Source organism: Elephantulus edwardii, unplaced genomic scaffold, assembly GCF_000299155.1.
Source record: "Elephantulus edwardii isolate Elephantulus edwardi_28Jun2011 unplaced genomic scaffold, EleEdw1.0 scaffold00290, whole genome shotgun sequence".
NCBI lineage: Eukaryota > Metazoa > Chordata > Mammalia > Macroscelidea > Macroscelididae > Elephantulus > Elephantulus edwardii.
Window position 1 is genome coordinate 860,865 of NW_006400040.1, and position 21,239 is coordinate 882,103.

General features: G+C 38.1%; 1 protein-coding gene across 1 annotated transcript in view; it reads right to left on the reverse strand.

Moving 5' to 3' along the window:
* Positions 1 to 21,239, reverse strand: part of SLCO6A1 (solute carrier organic anion transporter family, member 6A1) — a 139,484-nt gene that overhangs the window by 42,159 nt on the left and 76,086 nt on the right. The window contains exons 8-9 of the mRNA XM_006900688.1: positions 19,510 to 19,705; positions 9,662 to 9,815 (exon numbers count right to left, since the gene is read on the reverse strand). Of these exons, the coding sequence (XP_006900750.1) occupies positions 9,662 to 9,815; positions 19,510 to 19,705 (350 nt within the window). The remainder of the gene's footprint in view (positions 1 to 9,661; positions 9,816 to 19,509; positions 19,706 to 21,239) is intronic.

The following is a 21,239-nucleotide window of genomic DNA, read 5'->3' on the forward strand; positions in this document are numbered from 1 at the left end:
ACTGCAAAGAAAACAAATAGATTCATCCTAGAGAGGGTTAAACCAGGCTGCTCCTTGGAGGCAAGGATTCTGGGGCTTCACCTGACATACTTTGGACATGTTGTAAGAAGAGACAGGTCTTTAGAGAGGGACATCATGCTGGGCAGAGTGGAGGGACAGTGCAGGAGGGGAAGACCCTCTATGAGGTGGCTTGACTCAGTGACTGGGGTAATCGGGATGGGTGTGTCAAAGGCAATGAGATTGGCACAGGATGGAGCAGGGTTTAGGGCAGTTGTACATACGGTCACTATGAGTCGCAAACGACTTGACTTCACATAACAACAACAACAATATCTTTTTACAGCATATTCTTTCCATTTAATTTTTCCCCATTCATTCATTGTTGCACATTTTCCTCCTTGCCAACCCCTTCCCCAATTCATTTTTCTCTTTGAAGAAAGTAAAATTCTTTCATTGTTATACAATCCCCCCATTCCACTATTCACTTTAATATGCATTTCTTCTTTTTCTGTAACTTTGTAGATAGATCTTGTCTGAAAGTACAGTATGTGAGAAAGAAGTTTACTTGTGTTTATAAAGTATCCTAAGGCATTGTAATGTGTAGATTATAATCAGTTTATGGATAAAATTGAGAATAACAGGAATACAGCAACACTTTATTATGCTTATGAACAATCTTTCCATAGATTAATAAGTACTTGTCCAAACAGAAGAAGTTTAAAATCAGGACAGAGTTGTATCTTTTCTTCCATACTCATTCAATCTGTATTCTGAGTGAAAAATAATTTAAGAAGCCAGTCTATATGATGAAGAATGTGTGGTCAGGATTGAAGAACACGTCATAAATATTCTGCATTTGCAAATGACACAATCTTGCTTGCAGAGGGTGAAGAAGATTTGAAGCATTTACTGAATATGTAGTAAACCACAATTTTCTATTACTGTAGTGGGAAAATAAGTAACTCTGGCTGTGAAGTACATAGAGAGCTGTACTGCTAATCTAAAGGATGAGGGTCTCTGGTGTTTCAAATCCACCAGCTACTGCTTAGGAGAAAGATGAGCAGTTTCCAGTCATTGAGGTTTAAGGCACAGGGAATCTGGTGAAGGATCATGATACACTGAAACCCTCTTAAAGTACTGAGTTTAGGTGAATGTAAAATAAGAAAAGGGGAATGTGAATTTTAAGAACAGAAGAAGATCGAATCCACCAGATGCTCTGCTGGAGAAGAAGGGACAATCTCCTCCTGTACTAGTCAGACCTGATTTGATGGTATACACACAGAAAAGAATAAAATAAAAATTTTTAAAAAGTTTTTTTTTAAAAAGAAAAGAGAACAGAAGAAGGAAAAAAAAGAAGAAGAATAGCTGCAGCTACTCTAGTAGAAATTAAAAGATAATGTCTAAATTTGGCAATTCTCTGTTGATGCAGTGCTCCAGTTGGTTTTGGACCATTTTTAGCAGTATCTTGCTTGCATGTGATACTAATGATATTGTTTGATAATTTCCACACTCTATCATCTTTTTTTGGAATAAGGAACATATATAGATCTCTTCCAGTCAGTGGGTCAGGTAGTTGTCCTCCAGATTTCTTAGTACAATATGGTGAATGTAACCAGGACAGCATCTATTTGTTGACATATGTCAACTGGTATGCCATTAATTCCTGGGACTGTGTTTTTTTCCAATTACTTCAGAACAGCTTGAACTTCCTCTTCCATCATCATAGGCTCTTGATCCTTTGTTGTTTCATGAAATTCTTATGTGTAAGCCAAAACTGTTTGGTATGTTGACTCTGGGTACTTCTTCCATTTGCTTTTGATGGTTCCTTGGTTATTCAACATTTTGCCCAAAGCATCCTTAAGTATTGCAACTGAGGCTTGAATTTGTTCTTCAGTTCCTTCACCTTAAGAAATGCTGAGCAGAGCCCCGAATCAAAGCTGTTTTATGCCCCATTCTATCCTGCTACCTGTCACCTCTTTTTGATACGACAGATGCTGCCATGTTGTGTCCTTTGCCAAGGACTTCCTGGCAGGTAGAGTGGCCACAGCCATTTCTAAGACCGTGGTAGCTCCCATCACACAGACCAGGCTGCTGCTGCAGGTGCAGCATGGCAGCAAGCAGATCAACACAGACAGAAGTATAATTACATTTTCAACTGCTTGATTCATATCCAAAAGGAGTAGGGCCTTCCAAGAGAAGTTCAAGCCGATCTTCCTGGGTGGTGTGGACAAGAGGACCCAGCTCTAATGCTAATCTTCTGGGAACCTGGCATCAGGTGGGCCTGCCCAGGTCAGGTGCCTCTGCTTTGTGTACCTTCTCAATTTTGCCAATAGCCACCTGACACCTGATGGGGGGAAAGCAGGAGTCAAAAGGGAATTCAAAGGCCTAGGTGACTGCCTGGTTAAGATCTCCAAATCTGATAGGATTAGGGGCCTCTACCAAAGAGTCTGTGCAGGGTATTATCCACCAAGCTGCATACTTAAGTATCTATGACACCACAAAGGGAATGCTTCCAGATCCCAAGAACACACATCTTCTTTAGCTAGATGATCATTCAGTACATCACAGCTATGGCTGGCTTGACTTCCATTTCTCACCGTTCATCATCTCATGCTTATGCAGTCTGGGGGCAAAGGAACCATTACCATGTACACAGGTACACTGGATTGCTGAAGAACACTGATCGAGACAAAGGAGGCAAAGTTATTTTCAAGAGGGCCTGATCCAGTGTGCTCAGAGGCTTTGGAGGTGCCTTTGTGCTTGTCTTACTCAATGAAATCAAGAAGTTCACATAAGTTATTTCCTAGTTTCTTTCTGTTAATGAACATACAGTATTATGTAATATTCCTTGAGCATTCTTGACAGATAGTTGGCTGTCTTGTATCAGTGGCAGCTACTGACCAGTTGTAAATGGTAAGCACTAAATTCACCTAACCAGTTTTTTCTAAAAGCCACTTCAATGATGATCATGATGGGATTCAACTATATTTTTTCAGTTACCCCTAATAAACAAATATTTGAAGAAATAAAACTATGTGAAGTGTTAAAAATAAAGAAACGCTGGGTGAGTTTGTCCCTTTTGATTTTCCAACTCAAGCTCTTAGCACATTTCAATATAATACTTTGTCTTTCCAGGCTGCCTTTTGGTATCTGTTCAGCTCCTTAACATCTTGATTTCTTCCCTTTGCTTTGGTTTCTCAGTGCTCTAGTGCAATATTCAGAGTCTCTGTTGACATCCATGTTGGCCTTTTCTTCTTTCCCTATATCTGTAATAACCTTTTGTATTCTTCATTGATGATATTCTTGATATCCTCCCACGGCTCATCTGGCTTTCTCTCATTAATATGCAACGTCTCAAACCTGTTCCTGAGATGGTCTTTATATTCAAGAGGGATAGACTCAAGGTCAAACTTTGGTCTTGTGAATTTGATTTGATGTGATTTGCTTCAGCTTCAGTCTGAATTTGCATCCAAGTACTTGACAATCTGATACACAATCAGCACCTGGCCTAGTTTTTACAGCTGATATTGAGCTTCTGTAATGATTTTTCCCACCTATGTAATCAATCTGATTCCTGTGTAGGCCATCAGGTGAGGTCCATGTCTGTAGCTGCTGTTTGTGTTTCTTATAAAAGGTATTGCAAGGAATAAATCCTTGATTGTGCAGAATCCTATCATTCTGTCTCCAGCCTAATTTCTGTCACCAAGTCTATGTTTCCTGACTACTGATCCTTCTTCCTTGTTTCCACCTTTTGCAATGCAGTCACCCATTATTACTAATGTATCTTGACTGCATCTTCGATTCGTTTCTGATTGCAACAGCAGTACAAGTCATTTATTTCCTCTTCTTTGGCTCTGGTTGTTGGTGCATATATTTGAACAATGGTGGTATTAGGTTTTGCTTGCATGTGGATGGATATTATTCTGTCACTTACAACTTCGTATTTCAAGATGGATCTGGAAATGGTCTTTTTAACTATAAAATGGCCCTATTTTTTTCCTCACCTTTTCATTTCCAGCATAGTAGATCATATGATTTTCTGATTCAAAATGTTCCATGTCAATTAATTTCATTTTGTTAGTACCTGTTGTTGTTGTTGTTATGTGCTGTCGAGTCGTTTGCGACTCATAGCGACCCTATGTACAACAGCCCTAAACCCTGCTCTATCCTGTGCCAATCGCATTGCCTCTAACACACCCATCCCGATTACCCCAGTCACTGAATCAATCCACCTCATAGAGGATCTTCCCCTCCTGCGCTGTCCCTCCACCCTACAAAGCATGATGTCCCTCTCCTAGTATGTCAATATTTATGAGTTCCATTACTTCCCTAACAACCTTCAGTTCTCCTACATTCATACATCTTGCATTCCATGTTCCAATCATTAGGTTCTATTTGAAACTGTCCCTTTTCATTTATGATTCTCTACATGAAGGCTGAGCCTCTGCTACCATATCTGTTACTCTAACCTAAGTGTGCTCTGTTGTACATAGGGTTTTCAAGTGTAATGATGGGATTGGTTTAATGGTGACTGATTTTATAAAACACAATGAATATTTTGTGTCTGAAAGTTGATAGAAAACCCAGGAAAGTAAAAGATTATAGTGGTAACAGCATCAAAATGGAAAAAAAAGGAGGGATGTTTTCAAATGAATTGCATTTGTCTAAAGTCAGATAAGCAAATTCACTCATATCTATATACATAGTACCATTCCTAGGGAGCTCTGGTAGCCTACTGGCAAGAAGCTGTGCTGCAATTCTGAAGTCACACAGTTCAAATCCATTAAAAGTTCTGTAGGAGAAGGATGGGAAATCTCCCAAATGATTAACTGCCTCTGAAAATCTGCCAGAGGCTCAGCTATGGGTCTGTTCCGACTTTGTGATTTTTAAAATTATTATTAATTTTAATGAAAGTTTACAGAAACTTAGGGTTTCCAGTCATTCATTGTTGTGTTTTTCTCCCTGTCAGCTCCCACCCCCCAATTCACTTTTCTCCGTGGTAAGTAAAAGAAAAACTCTTGCATTTTTATGCAATCCCTCCCCCCAAGTCCACTGCACTGTGCAGGCTTCATTCTGGACTCCTGTCATGACAATAATACCTATACCTAATCATATATGCCTTTTAAACAGTTCTTCCCTCATCTGGTGCAATGTAGTATACATCATTCCTCCCCTTATTCCCTGTCTTTCCTCAACCCTAATGTCAGTCCTATTTTATAATAGTAGCTCTATGCAATATTTGTCCTTTTGTGACTGTGATATTTCACTCAGCATTATGTCTTCCATTTTGCATAATATTTCATGCATTCCTTGTCTTCAGTGCGGCACAGTATTCCATTGTATGAATATACCAGAGCTTCTCTATCCATTCATTTGTTGATGGGCACTTGGGTTGTTTCCAGCTCTTTGCTATTGCAAACAAAGCCGCAATAAACATGGGTGTGGACTCCATGATTTTTGTTGCTGCTGTTAGGTGCCGTGAAGTTGAGTAAGAGTCATGGTGACCATATGAACAACAAATCCGAACCCTGTCTTATCTTGTGCCATCTTCATACTTCCTGACACATTAGAGCCCACTGTGGCAGTCACCATGTCAATCCACCTAGCCAAGGGTCTTTTTCTCCTTTTCCAACCTTCCACCTTTCCAACCATTATGTCCCTCTCCAAGGAATAGCCCCTCCTAGCAACATGTCCAAAATATGTGAGGTGAAGCCTCATCACTCTTGCCTCCAAAGAGCACTCCAGCTGCACCCTCTCCAAGACATATCTGTTTGTTCTCTTCGCTGTCCTTGGGATAGATGTTCTCATTAGGTTATTGTTGAGTCTCCAACACTGGAGCCCAAAGGCATCAATTCTTCTTCTAACATCCTTACTCATTGTCCAGCTCTCAGATGCACAGCAAGTGATCAGAAAGACCATGGTCTGAATCAGACACACTTTAGTCCTCAAACTGACATTAGTAATTTGCAGAGGTCCCTAACTGCACTTTCCCAGTGCAGTGCATCTCATTTTCTAATTGCTGGTATACAGAGTGCTGATTGTGGATCCAAGAAGGATGAAGTTGTTGACATTTTCAATTTCTTCTCCAGCCACCATTAATATTGCCCATCGGTCCAGTTGTAAAAATATTTGTTTACTTTTTAGTAATTTAAAGTACTTTTTAAAATTTTATACTTGTTTACTTAAAAATTTCATATACATTGTTTTTCACACTGAAACAATATTTATTTTCTTGACATTGAGCTGAAATTCATATTGAAGTCTGCATTCCTTAATCTTCTGCAACAAGTACGTCAAGTTCTCCTCACTTTCAGAAAGCAAGGTTGTATCATTTGCACAATGCAGGTTATTAATGAGTATCCCTCTAATCCTGATGCTACACTTCTCTTCAGAGTCCAGCCTCTTATTCAATAATTTTCTCAGCACACAGATTGACTAGATAGGGATTGGGAACAAAACCTTGACACACTCCCTTCTTCATTTTAAACCATGCACTGTTTCTCTGCTTTGCACAACAGCCTCCTGTTCTAGGTATAGGTTTCGCATGAGCACAAGTAAGTGTTCTGAGATTCCCATTCTTCTCAATGTCAGCCATAACTTGTTATAATCCACACAGTGAAATGTCTTTGCATAGTCAATAAAGCGCAAATAAACATTCTTCTGGTATTCTCTATTTTCAGCCAGGATCCATCTGACATCATCAATGATATCCCTGGTGCCACAGCCTCTCCTAAATCTTGCCTGGATTTATGGCAGTTCCCTGTCTATGTTCTAGCTGTGTTTAAATGATCTTCAGCAGTATTTTGCTTGCATGGGATATTGATGATATTGTTCAATAACTTCCACATTCTGTTGGATCACCATCCTTGGGAATAGGAACAAATATAGACTTCTTCCAATCCGCTGGCCAAACAACTGTCCTCCAAATGTTCTGGCATAGTCTGGTGGGCGTATCCAAGCCTGCATCTGTTAATTGAAACAAGTCAATTGGTATCACTTTGATTTCTGGAGCCTTTTTTTTTTGTCAGTGTCTTCAATGCAGCTTCTTCCACTTCCTCTTTCATTACTATTGACTCATGTTCATATGGTACTTCCTGAAATTTTTCGGTGGCAGTCAGTTCTTTTATGTACAGTAATTCTATGTATTCCCTCCATCTTCTTTTCATGCTTTCTGGGTCATTCAATACATTTCCTGTAGCATCTTTCAATACTCTGACCTGAGGTTTAAATTAGTTTTTTCAGCTCTCTCAGCTTGAGAAACACAGAGTGAGTTCCTCCCTTTTAATTCTCCAATTCCAGCTTTCTGCACATTCCATTATAATGCTTTGCTTTGTCCTCTTGACCTGCCCTTTGAAATCTTCCATTTAACTCTTTTAGTTTTGGGATTTTGACACTCTAGTGCAATGTTCAGAGTAGCCAGTACAGTACATCAGAAGAGAGAATTGGTAGAAATTCAGGCTGGCTTTAGGTGAAGCCATGGCATGAAGGATGCCATTGTTGATGCCAGATAGGCCTTGGTGGAAAGGAGAGAATACCAGAAGGATGTCTATTTGTGTTTTATTAACTATGCAAAGGCATTTGAGAGTGAAGATCACAACAAATTATGGCAGTCATTGAAAAGAATGGGACTTGCAGAAAGTTAATTGTGCTAAACCTATTCCTTTTCCAAGAAGCTGTGCCTTGAATAGACCAATAGATGCATGCTTTAAAATCAGGAAAGGGGTGTGTCAGGTTTGTGAGACAAGGATGGCAAGGCTTCATTTCACATACGTTAGGCATGTTGCTAAGATAGGATATTCCTTGAAAAGGAATATTATGGTTTGAAAACTATAGGATCAGTGCAAGAGGAGACCTGCCATGAGGCTGATTAACACAGTGACTGCAGCAATTGAATAAAGTGTGTCAGAGATTGTGAAAACAGCACAGAATAGCACAGGGTTCAGATATGTTTTTCATAGGGGTCGTGCTAGACTCAATAATGACTAACAAAAGCAACATTCAATCTGTATCCTGAGCTAATAATTCAAGAAGCTAGAGTCTATGAAGAAGAACATGGCATTAGGGTCTGAACAACTTGAATTATGCACATGATACATCTTCATTTGCTAAAACTAAATAGGATTTGAAATAGTTTCAGTAGAGGATTGAAAACTATAGCCTTCAATATGGGTTATATTATAAAATCAATAAAATAAAATAAAAATCCTCACCATGAGGCCGACAGGTAACATTATTAGAGAAGGAAAAAAAGAGAGAAATTGTGAGGAACTTCATGTTGCTTGTATGTACAGCCGACATTTTTGGCACCAGGAAATAAAAAGATGTATTGCATTTCAAAAGTGTGCTGTCAGTAACCTCTCCAAAGTGCTGAAGAGTCACAATGTCAATGAGATGATTAAAAGCCATACTTTTTCAATCATTATATGTTTGAAAGTTGGCCAATGAATAAAGGTGACAAAAGAATCAGTGTCTTTGAGCTGCTGTGTTGGACAGGTGTGTTGACTTCTCAGAGTCTCAGAGAAAGAGTAAACTGCCAGATGAACAAACAATTATGTCTTGAAAGAGGTACAGACTGGGTGCTCCTTGGAGGAAAGGATAGTGAAAATTTGGCTCACATACTTTGGGTATGTTGGTAGAAGTGTCTTGCTTAGAAAAGGACATCACATTTGGAAGTGTCATCAAAAGAGAGGAAGACCCTCAGTTAGATAGATTGACACAGTGCCTGTAAAGGTGGGCTTAAGTGTGTCAGAGATGATGAGGATGGTACAGGATAGAACATATTTCAGACCTTTTGTTCATAGGATGGCTATGAGTTGTTGTCGACTCTATGGCACCTAACAACAACAGCAACATTGCTGACTGCTCTAAATGAAATCACAGAAGGAGATTCTGGACAACATAAGAGCAAAATATAAAACTAAAGGGAAAACAAATCTAGGAATATTCCAGATTTAATTGTCTAGTAGGAACTAGTAGAATCACTGAAGCTATGGCCCTTAGTTATCCACAGAACCTAGAAGGTAACAGCTCTGTTGCTCACTTTTGGCCAAACAATAGACAAACTTCCAAAATGACTACCACCACCAAAGAGCTACTCATTAATTATTATACCAACCACACAAGATCAAAAGGGTAGCATTTCCACAGGAATAAAATTGAGATTGCAGGAAAGATTAAGATAGAAGGATTAATTGAAAAGAGAATCACAGAGAGAAGTGGAAAGACTGTAATAACATTGTGGATATTGTAATTTAATGTCTTAAAACAGAGTGTGTTCGAAGGGTTGGATAGAAATTCAGTTTGATTTGTAAACATTCACTCAAATCATATTAATAAAAATAAATTCAAAGAAAATTAAAAAATAAGTTATAGAAAATGTTCTTACACCAGCAGGGAATTATCCACTGCTTTAAAATCATAATACTGAGACTATGTAAGGTAGATCCAAATTCATTTAGAAGAGTATGTCTTTTTCCCATTCTCAATTATGATAAGCCTGCTGCCTTATGGTAACATAAGAGAAGGGTGTGTTTGTTGTTGTTTTTATTGATTTTGTTGTCTTTAAATAGTGAAATTAAAAAAAATAAAAGCTTAATAGAGATCTAGGAATTACCATCTACAAGTTATACATTTTACTGGAGTAGTAAAAATTTAAGGTTACCTGCTTATTTTTAAGTATTCTTTTATGTCCACAGCCTGCAAAGCAGGGAGAGAAATATTCAACATTATCTCTTCCACATATTGGAAAATAAAAAGAAGATGAGCATCCACACCGAGAATTACAAGGGGCTGTCAGATTTCCCAACTGTCCTGTGCTGGAAGAAAAAAAAACAAAATAAAAACACATTATATGTAATTATAGTATAGACTCACTCTTTTATATTTAGTTTGTATATGTGAAGATATCAAGAAGATCCAGAAAATATGTTTATTCAAATAATTTATTTATTTCCTTAGCTTTGTTGTTTATATACATGGCAGAATATAAAATGATTCAACATTTTTCATTATGCTACTTGCTGCAGGGAGCTTGCTATGGAGGAGAAAAGATTGTAGCCTTCAATAATGGATCACACCCCAACATCTCACATACTTTGGGTATGTTGCTAGAACCGTCTATCCCTTAGAAAGTGACATCAAAGGAAATACAACTTTTAACCACTGGACTAATAGGCAACACTATGACAGATGTAGAGAAGATTGAGATTATCAACAGTTTCATCTTGCTTGGATCCACAATCAACATCTTTGGTACCAGAAGTCAGAAGATCAGGAAAGACATTGAATTGAGTAAGTCCACTGTCAGAGACCTCTCCAAATTACTGAAAAGCAATGATGTCAGTTTAAAGACTAAGGTGTGCCTGATTCAAGCCATGGTTTTGTCAATCGCCTGCTATGCATCTGAGGGTCAAACAATAAATAAGGATACCATAAGAAAAGTTGATTACTTTGTGTTGTGGTGTTGTAGAATAGTTTGAATATTCTATGGCCAGAAGAAGAGATATGTCTCAGAGAAAGTGAAATAAGAATGTTCTCTGGAGGCAAGGATGGAAAAGTTTCATTTCACATACTTTGGGCACGTTGTTTGGTAAGCTATTCCTTAGAAAGGGATATCATTCTTGGAAAGAAGGAATATCAGTGAAAGAGAAGAAGACCCTCAATGAGAAGGACTGATATAATGTCTGTGAACAATGGGCTCGAATGTATCGGGGACGATAAGGATGGAACAGGATAGAAAAGGGCTCAGATCTGTTGTTCATAAGGTTACCATATGTGTAATACTCAGTGCTCAACAATAATCATTTCTACTTGTTCAATTAAGTGGCATCTGTTAAAATTTTTGATGTTGATCTTTTACAACCGTTTTTCTTTCCAAGTTTTTCCTATCCCACTAACATAAATTCCTTATACGCAACCAATTATTGCATGGGATTGGTTTCTTGGTTTGTAGGTTTAGGATCATGATTTTTGGGGACATGCCAGAAGTCCCTGGCATAATATTAACTGGCCTACAATTATGTTAAGTTCTATCTCCTGCTTGGCTCCGTAAAGATTTGGGGTTTAAAAACTTTTAAATGATGATCCACAGTATAAGAATTGGTCTCCATTTGTTTGGAACAGTGGAGCAAAGTCAGAGTCAGGAACTGTTGTTAGGTATTATCGAATTGGCTATGATTAATAGTGATCCAATGAAGAGGAGATGTGAAATCTTACCCTATCCTGGGCCATCCTCACTAGTCATGGAAGTTGTTCTTAAGTGATGTCAAGTTAACTTCTGCTCTTAGTTGACTTTAGGAAAAACAGACCTGACCTTTGCCCTAACCCTGTATCTTCCTCCTGGTCTCTGATATGTTTCTATCCATTGCTGAAGTCACTGTGTCAATCTATCTTGTTAAGGATCTTTTCCTCTTTCTCTGATCTTTCACCTTTCCTTGCATGATATCTTTTTCCAAGAAGTGGTCCACCCTGACAACATGCCCAAAATATGTAAGACCAAGTTTCATGAACCCTACCTCTAAGGAGTAACCTAGTTGCACTTCCTACAAGACAGACTTGTTTGTTCTTCTGGAAGTGCATGAGCTATTCCGTACTCTTCCCCAACACCACAATTCAATTTGTCATTCTTACACATTTTTCAGTGTTCAAATGCATATAGAGCAATTGGAAAGAAAAAACCTACACAGCTTAGATCTAGTGTGTTTCGGTGTTTAAACAGACATTTTTTTTATCCTTAGCACTTTAAAGTGATCTAGTAGAGCAGATTTTCCCAATACAACAGCTTATTTTTTTCGACTGCTATTATAATGGCCACTAACTGTGGATCCAAGTTAAATGAAGCCTTTGACACTTCAATCTTGCCTATTGCCCTTTTGGTGAGGATTTTTACTTTCTTGATGTTGGGATATAATCCATATTTAAAGCTTAGTAAAGGATGGAGAAAGAAACTGTGTGTGGCTAACTGCCTCCATAAATAGTTCTTTTCATTAGTCATGAAACTATAATAACTGATAGTACTTCCAATTATTACTGAGATTTTTTTTCATCCAAGAGGTTATAGAAGAATACTACTCAAAAGAGGGAAAATTGTAAACAAAGTTTTAAATTCTTAAATTTCTGGAATGCTAGATGAAGCATCTAATTTTTGCACAGAGACAATCTTTAAACAAACAAAAATTCTCTAAAATCTTCCTAAAAACAAAAAAATAGATTTAGTCTTAAGTACTGATATTAAAGAATGAGGGAGCTTTAGTGGCATAGTTAGTACAGAGCTCTGCTGTCATTTGAATCCACCACCAGTTCTATAGGAGAAAAGTGGAGAATATCCTCCAGTGTAATTTAGAGCCTCTGAAAACCTGCTGGAGGGTCAGTTACGAGTTGGCTCGACCTTGCACCCTTGATTGTCCGGTCACGTTTTAATGGTGACATTGAGCTGTGATTTTTTTTTTTTCTTTTCTGTTGTTTCTGGTAACTATTCACTTACCTTTGGTGTCTCCGTGTGAAGGATTTCATTTAAAATGTCTCACAGTTTTGGTTTTGTTTTCACAAATTCCTTAAGTTCCTTCTTTGTAGATGAATATTTGTTTTTCTCACACTGCTTTTTGTATTCTATTCTTATATTTGAAATTGGGTAATTTCCCTATGATATGTCTTTATGTTTTACTTTTTGGGTCTAATCTAGCTGGTGTTTACTGTGCTTTTTGAATGGGGATTTCTCCACTCTTCAAAATACCAGGGACATTTTTCTTCTAGTACTTCTACAATTTTCTTAGTGCCTTCCCTGTTACTCCCATGTTCTGGAATTCCAATCATATGTATGTTGTTCCTTTTGATTTCATCCTACATAATTCTACTGTTTTCTTCATTTTCTTTACATCTCATCTTTGATTATTCTTATAGTATGTTTCCAGTGTGGTTCTTGTTTTACAGCTCACTGAGTCTCTGTTCCGACTCTCCAGCTCTACATTTTTGTCCCAACATGTTGGATACTTCTGCCATTTCTGCCTTAATATTCTGGGTCACATTTTCATGCTGTTCTGTTATTTGCAGGACTATGTTGACTGTACCCTCTGTCTTGTGATGATTTTTTAAATTTTGGTACCTCTTTTTTCTATACTATAAATTTGTTCTCCCATTTTCTTTGAATTTTTTTCCATAGCTATTCAAGCTGTTCCTCATAATTTTTCCCCCCTAGATTGTCATCTCTGGGGTATTTGCTCTCTTAAACAACTTCCCTTGTTTATTATTTCCACCTTCTTGTGTTGTTGTTGTTGTCGTTGTTGTTATGTGCCGTTGAGTCGCTTGCGACTCATAGCAACCCTATGTACAACAGCTCTAAACTCTGCTCTGTCCTGTGCCAATCGCACTGTCTCCGACACTCCCATTCCAATTATCCCAGTCACTGAATCAATCCACCTCATAGAGGGCCTTCATCAATGTTTTTCTTCTGGTCCTTTCTGTCTGGGGTATTCATTGGGTATATCTTTTTAGGAGAAGGTTTAATTTGGTTTTTAATAATGACTGAGGCAGATGGCTGCTTTCTTTACATTATGTGAGTATTTTTTTAATAGATTCTATGGTTTTTTTTAAAATTAAATTTTATTAGTTTTAATGAACATTTACAGAGATTTTGGGGTTTCAGTCATTCATTGTTGCACTGTTTTCTCCACCCTCATCCCCAGTTCGTTCTTCTTTCCCCCCCAATGTCTGTTTTAATTGTCCAATTGCCACAGTGCTTGTCAAAGCCAGTTCTGATTAATCTCCTTTGTCAGTGTGTCCCTTGCCACTCCCTATCACTCCTCCCAGAGAGAGACTTCACCCTGATTCATAAGGAAAAGGGGATGGCGTATTCTCTTAGCTACTTTCTGCTGAAAAGGGACGCTATGGGTTTCAGGGTGAAGGTCTTCTCTCACTACTCTAAAGGGCCCCTTTGGCAGTAGGAAACACATAGACTACTATGGAGATTGATCTTGGAATTTAGATGCACTGTTATCAACTGAGCTTAGCCGTACATATTCATATCCTTGAAGATGTATCATGGAAGTGTTGCAGCCTAGAAGATACAAATTTAACTAACAAGTTAAAAGTGCATGAGTCAAAAATTGAAAAGCAATAATATTCTGAGTAGAGGTTCTAATAGTGGCACAAATCAAGTTACAGAGGTAAGGTGGTTCCATTGCCATCCTTACTCTAACTTAATTATATTTTTTTAATTTAAATTTGTTTTTAATTTCAGTGAAAATTTACAGAGGCTTTGGATTTCCATTCATTCATTGTTGTAGATTTGTCCCCTCCCAAGGCTCCCCCCACCAGACATTACCCTCTAGGAAAAGTAAAAGAAAAGATTCTTTCATTATTTTACAAACCCTCCCCCAGGTCCACTCCACCATGTAGCCATCGCTCTAGACTCCTTTCATGACCGAAATACCTAATCACATGTCTCTTTTAAACAGTTTTCTCCCTTCTTTGTTCCAGAGCAGCATACATTATTGAACCCATCTTACTCAGTCTCTCCCCAACCCCAAGGACAGTCCCATTCTACAACAGTGGCACCATGTTGAAACTACATAATGATCCAGGGTATGGCAATAGTTTGTGAAAGACCTGTATATTGGCATGTTCCTCATGGGAGCAACAGTCATCCCTCAGTTGGTTGAATGTTGCCCTCCTAAAGTCTCAGGTCCACCTGGCCTCTCCCACTTAAGTTATTAAATCCAAAGTGATTTAGCTAGACAGCAGGGTTTAAGGCGCATGTATCTTTGAAATTGATGCTCTTGGTGCTAGACAGCGTAGTGCTAGACTGCAATCTTAAAGTGCACCTGGCCAGCAGTGGTTCTGGTGCTGGCCAGGGTATGAGTGTGCCTTGGCTAGGCTGTTGTTTTTGCAAGTTAAGCAGTGGCTTGAAGATGCTCTTGGGCCAGCCATGTTTCACAAGCCTTGGCATCATGTAGCAGAGTGAAGATAAGGTCCTCCAACTGGCCCTTTTACTCTTCCTTGCTGTCCGTAAGTGAAAGAATTCCCTTAGTATTTCTTGTACAGCTTGTATTCTTTCTCCAAACTTCTTAAGTTCCTGTTTTCTGCAAATATTCTAATTTCTTCTTAATATTTGATGGATAGCTTTGGTGGCCACAGGATCCTCATATGGTGATTGTTTTCTTTCAGCCTACTGTATGTGTCATCCCATTGCCTTGTAGGTTACCAGGTTTCTGCTGAGAAGTTAGAACTTAATCTATTTGGCTCTCCTTTGAAAGTGTTCTTCTCATGCTACTTTTAGTAGTCTATCAGAGAGTTGGACAGTGAGTAGGGAGGAGAGAAGGAGAATTGATGCCTTTGAGCTGTGGTGCTGGAGAAGAGTATTGTATGTTCCATGACTGCCAAGAAAACAAACAGATCCACCCTCGAGAGGGTTAAACCAGGCTACTCTTTGGAGGCAAGGATTCTGGGGCTCTGTCTAACATACTTTGGACATGTTGTAAGGAAAGACAGGTCCTTGGAGAGGGACATCATGCTTGGTAGGGTAGAGGGACAGCGCAGGAGGGGAAGACCCTCTATGAGGTGGACTGATTCAGTGACTGGGGTAATCGGGATGGGTGTGTCAGAGCCAATGCGATTGGCACAGGATAGAGCAGGGTTTAGGGCGGTTGTACATAGGGTCGCTATAAGTCGCAAACAACTCGACGGCACATAACAACAACAACAACATCCTTAGAATACAGGATAGGACATGAAGCAGTCCTAAGAACAAAGCAAGAAAACACTGTACGGTTCAAAGCCAAAAAAGGAGTGTGCCGGGTATATAGCTTGTGTCCATACCTTTTCAATCTATATGCAGAATAGATCATTTGGGAAGCAGGGCTTTATGAGGAAGAATGCACATCAAGATTTGAGGAAGATTCATCAATAATCTACATTATGAAGATGACACAACCTTGCTTGCTGAAAAATTGAAGACCTAAAGTGCTTACTGCAGAAGGTCAAGGACTATAGTATTCAATTTGGATTGAAGCTAAACACCAAGAAGGTAAAGATTCTCATCACTGGACCACTTTGCAGCACCATGATAGAGGGAGAAGAGATTGAGGTTGTTAACAATTACAGCTTTCTTGGCTCCACAATCAACACCCTTAACACCAGCAGTCAGGAAATCAAAAGACAAATTGCACTGGGAAAATATGCTGTCATGGACCTCTACAGAGTGCTGTGAAGCAACAATGTCAGTCTGGAGACAAAGTTGCACCTAATCTAGGCCATGGTGTTCTCAATTACTTGTTATGCTTCAGAGATTTGGACAATGACTGAGGATGACAGAACAAGAATCAATGTTTTTGAAATTTGGTGCTGGAGAAGAGTCTTGAACAAGAAAACAAACAGGTCTGTTTTAGAGAGGGTAAAACCAAGTTTCTCCTTGGAGGATAGGATTTTGAAGCTCTGTCTCACATACTTTGGTCATGTGGCCAAGAAAGACCGGTCCTTTTAGAAGGACATCATGCTTGGAAGGGTGGAGGGACAGTCCAGGTGAGGATCACCCCAGATGAGATGGGTTGATACTGTAACTGGGGCAATGGGGGTTGTTGTGTCAGAATAAGTGAGATTGACTCAGGAAAAGGTAGGGTTCAGAGCTGCTGTACATAGGGCCGCTATGCATCACAGGTGATTTGATGGTACATAACAATAACATCCTTATCTTTGATTTTGGAGAACTTCAATATATCTTGATGTTTTTGTTTTGAAGTCTAGTCTGATAGGAATTTGCTGAGCTTCTAGATTTTGAATTTCCTCATTTGTCATAAAATTTGGTAAGTGTTTTTCTTGTACTTCTGCAATATTCTCAGTGCTACCCCAACTCTCTCCTGTTTTGGAATTGTAATCATATGCATGTTCCATTTGATATTATCCCACATAATTCTGATGTTTTCTTCCTTTTCCTTCTGTATTCTCTTTTTCCCCTCTTCCAGTATGTTCCCATTGAAATTCTTGTCTTCTAGCTCTCTCTCTCTCTCTCTCTTCCACCTCTTTTATTCTGCTTTTTAATCCCTCCACCATGTTGAAAAATTCTACAATTCTGTTCTTGATAGTCTCATTTGCATTTTCATGCATTTCTGTTGTTTCTCGTTCTGAGTTGGTTGTACTCTGTTTTGTCATGATTTTTAAAATTCCCCAACCTCTTTATTTAGTGTTTCAAGTCTTTATTCCATGATTTGTAGCTTCTTCAATATGAGTTCATGCAACTCTACATTTTTTTCTTACTCCTTGTTTCTGAGGTATTCATTGGGTCTATAAGCTGGCTTGCTTTTTTAGGAGAAAACTTGCTTTACTTTTTCCATATTTGAAGCTGCCTGCTATTTCCTCCACATTTTATAAGTTCTTCCTGACATGTATCCGTTTCTGTTGTAACCATGTAGGTTTTTGACAGTTCCTTGTCTTTATAATGTTATTGGTAAGTTGTGAACTGTTTCCCCAAATTCAATTTCCCACTTATAGTTTTCCCAGATGGTCATCCATGGGAAGCCCTGTTGTCTGTTCCCTGTGGCAAGCTTCTCATCCAGTTGTTCTTTGATGGTGATGGAGCTGGAGGTCTCTCCTTTTGCCCTGCTTTGGTGGGCCATCTTCTCTATTCTTAGCCAGATGGGGTGAAGTAGTTTTTCCCCAAATGTAGACAAAGTCCCAAGAGAGATATCTGAGATATTTTGATGAGGGTAAAGTTCCAGGAAAATGGCAAGGTCTCAAAAGCACAGACCCCAAGTCTGTAGGTGCTATTGGCTGGGCCAGGGAAGTAAGAAATTTCCAACAGAGCATTTCCCAAGTCTCAGCTGTTGCTGATGGCTGGCCTCAGTTGGCTGGGAGGGAACTATTCTCACCTTAGCAGACAGAAGCCCAGGGAAACAGTAATTTCTCAAAGTGCAGTGTCCAAGTATTAGTATTTTCTAATGCCCTAGGCTAGTAACTGTCTCCTTTCTTGTGACTAGTTGAGAGGGAGGGATTCCCATGTGAGCATACAGAGGCCCAGGGAAATGGCAAGTTCCCAAGAGTGTAGCTTTCAATTGAGTAGGTGCTAATGGCCAACTGAGGCCTCCTCTCCTTTGTTCTTATGTTTAGGTGTTGAAGAGTTGACTACGAGTTGAGAGATGTCATATAAAAATTATAATTCATGAAAAAGCAAATGGCTATTACAAAGCCAGGGAAGAAAGAAAAGACCAACACTGATGTCAGAAAAGACTCTGAAACTTCCCATAGAATACCAAGAGGCAAAAACCAAGGGATAAAAATGCTAAAGAGAAGTAAACAGAAGGCTTCAAACAGTAGCTCAAGATGATAGTAAATACCACAAATTTACAAAGTTAAGAAAAAATAACAAAAGAAAAGAACATAGTCGGTGTTTCTCAAACTGAAATAACTGAAGAACACATTCAAGCTTCAAGTTTTGAAAAAACAGCTTTTTCCTCATTTGTCTATTCCCCTCACTTTGCTATCTGGACCATTAATTTCTGTTTCTATAGGTTCTTGAGTCTATAAAAAAATAGTTTTAGTTTATCTTCCTCTTAAATTCATTTTCTGAGAACCACAGTTCAAATTCTCAGCTTTTTTATGTCTAGAATCAATGGATTTCCTTAGAGTTAAAACATTATAGCTACAGAAAGTTGTCTTTCCTCTTCAGAATTTGTCTTTCTCCAAGATTTTAGCCTTTCAGTTCTTGGCTGCATAAACAGTTATCTTAGAACTTTAAGTACATGTTTTTAAACTTTGTTTTTGTTGTTATGTACCATATTGTTACCCATGACTCACAGTAACACTATAAAAATCATATTTGAAATATACCCTTCTATGTGCTGTTGTCACAGTATCTGCTATGACTGGACCCCACTGTTATGATCACTGTGTCAATCCATCTTGTTGAAGATCTTGCTTTCAGTCACTAACCCTTCATTTTTCCTAACACAATGTCTTTCTCCAAAGACTGGCCCTTCTTGACAACATGCCAAAAGTATGGGACAAAACTTCACTATTTTTACCTCTAAGGAATACCCTAGTTTTACTTTCTCCAAAATAGATCTATTTGTTCTTATAGCAGTCAGTGCCATACATATTACTTACTTTTTCCCATTGTCTGTAATTTCTATAACCTTGCCCCATAGATGTTGCAGAATAAGGCAACTGTTTCAACGTTGCTCTAGGATGACCTGCAGAAATGCCCAGGACCTCACTAGACTCAGACAAGCTACAGGCTTGCATACACATTATTTTTTACAATATCACAATTCAAAAATACTGATCCTTCTTTCTGCTACATTTATTGTCTAATTTTCAGATGCATAGGAAGTATTAAAAAGATCATGGCTTTAAAATTCACTGTAATATTCTCCTAATCTGAAAAATTGGACTACATTATTAATTTCTTTTAAATGTATCATAATTTCCACAGTTATATTAACATGCAAAGGTTATTGATGATAAATAATAAACTGTTTCAAACTTTTGTAAAAATATAATATACCAAATAGCTAATATATTTACCCTTCATAATTTTCAGTGATCCCAGCAAACTCCACTGCTTCACAACGTATAAACATCGTAAAAACAACCAATATGATTGCTACTATAGATGAGGCTATTATAAATCTCATAACGGCTTTACAAGACATCTCTAACTTGGAAATGATGACACCTCCCAGTAAGTGGCCAACTGCATTTCCTGGAACTAAAACAAATCCTAAAAGAAAGAAGAAGGGAGGAGGCAACACAGAAAATAATCAGTTCCCAATATTACAATAAATTCTTACTTTGTAGTTATCCTATTTTCTCCAAATGAGTTGAAATGATAGATTTGAATTTAAAAAGGAAGAAAGTGAAAGACAAGATGAATATTTCAACAAACCTAAACTTCAAGACAAATATAAATGTGCAAGTGAGTTGAAGTTACAGGCCTACTGGACTTTAGGGTAGTGATGCTGATATTTTATTCCTGAAACAAAGGGATAATGTATAATAGAATTTAAAACAAATAAAGAATTAAATAGAGTAAAAAAACTATGGATGCTGTTTTACAGAGTTCTATTATTGATTAGAGAGCTCTCATGATCTAGAGATCTGGTTAGGAGCTTCACTGCCAAAATGAAGGCACATGGTTCAAATCCACCAGCTGCTCTGTGGGAGAAAGACAGGAGATCTCTTTGCACAAGATTTATTGCCTCTAAAGCAATAAACTCCTTCTGGAGTGTAATTATGTGTTGGTTCTGACTCAACAACACTTAATAGCATTATTGATAAGTTGCCTGGATTTATATTGTATAACCAGAAGCATGTCTATGATGGCAAGAATTAAGATATTTGTTACCAAGAACCAAACTGTTAATTGAATGTATAATACAAACAATATCACTAAAAGTGAAAACTCACAATACTCATTGTAAGATGAATCCTACATTAAAGTATAAAACAGAAACAAAAGAAAGAAGCAGAAAGGAAGAAAAATATAGTTGGGGGGGAAATTCAGGTAAATACAGAACATTTACATGTTGATGCAATCATCTCTGCTTAAAAAAAAGAAGAAATACTGATAAAGTACAAGAAATATAAGACAACCCCCCAAATTATTGCATATTATTGTCTGCTAATTAAATTTACATTAAGTAATGCTAAAATAAAGGACAAAAGAATAAGTAGACATTCTTCTGGTACTCGTCACTTCCAGCCAGGATGCATCTGACATGATCAATGATATCCCTGGTTCCATGGCCTCTTCTAAATCCTGCTTGAACTTTTGGCAAGTCCCTGTCTATGTACTGTTCCAGCCATTTTTTAATAATCTTAAGCAGTATTTGGCTTGTGTGTGATAACAGTGGTATTGTCTGATAAATTTCCATATTCAGTTGGATCACCCTTCTTGGGAATAGGAACAAATATGGACCTCGTCCAATCCATTGGCCTGATAACCATCCTCCAAATTTCCTGGCAAAGACTGATGATTGGATCCAAGGCTGTATCTGTTAATTGAAACAAATCAATTGGTATCCCATCGATTTTGGGTTGGATTTTTTTTTTTTTGGCTTTGTTGTTGTTGTTGTTGTTTTGCCAATGCTTTCAATTCAGCTTCCACTTCCTCTTTTATTACAATTCATAAAAGTGAAATTTTTAAGTGTCAATCAATTCTTTCTGGTACAGTGTGACACTGTGTATTCCTTCCATCTTCTTTGGATGTTTTTTGAGTCATTCAATATATTATCCATAGCATCTTTTAACATTGC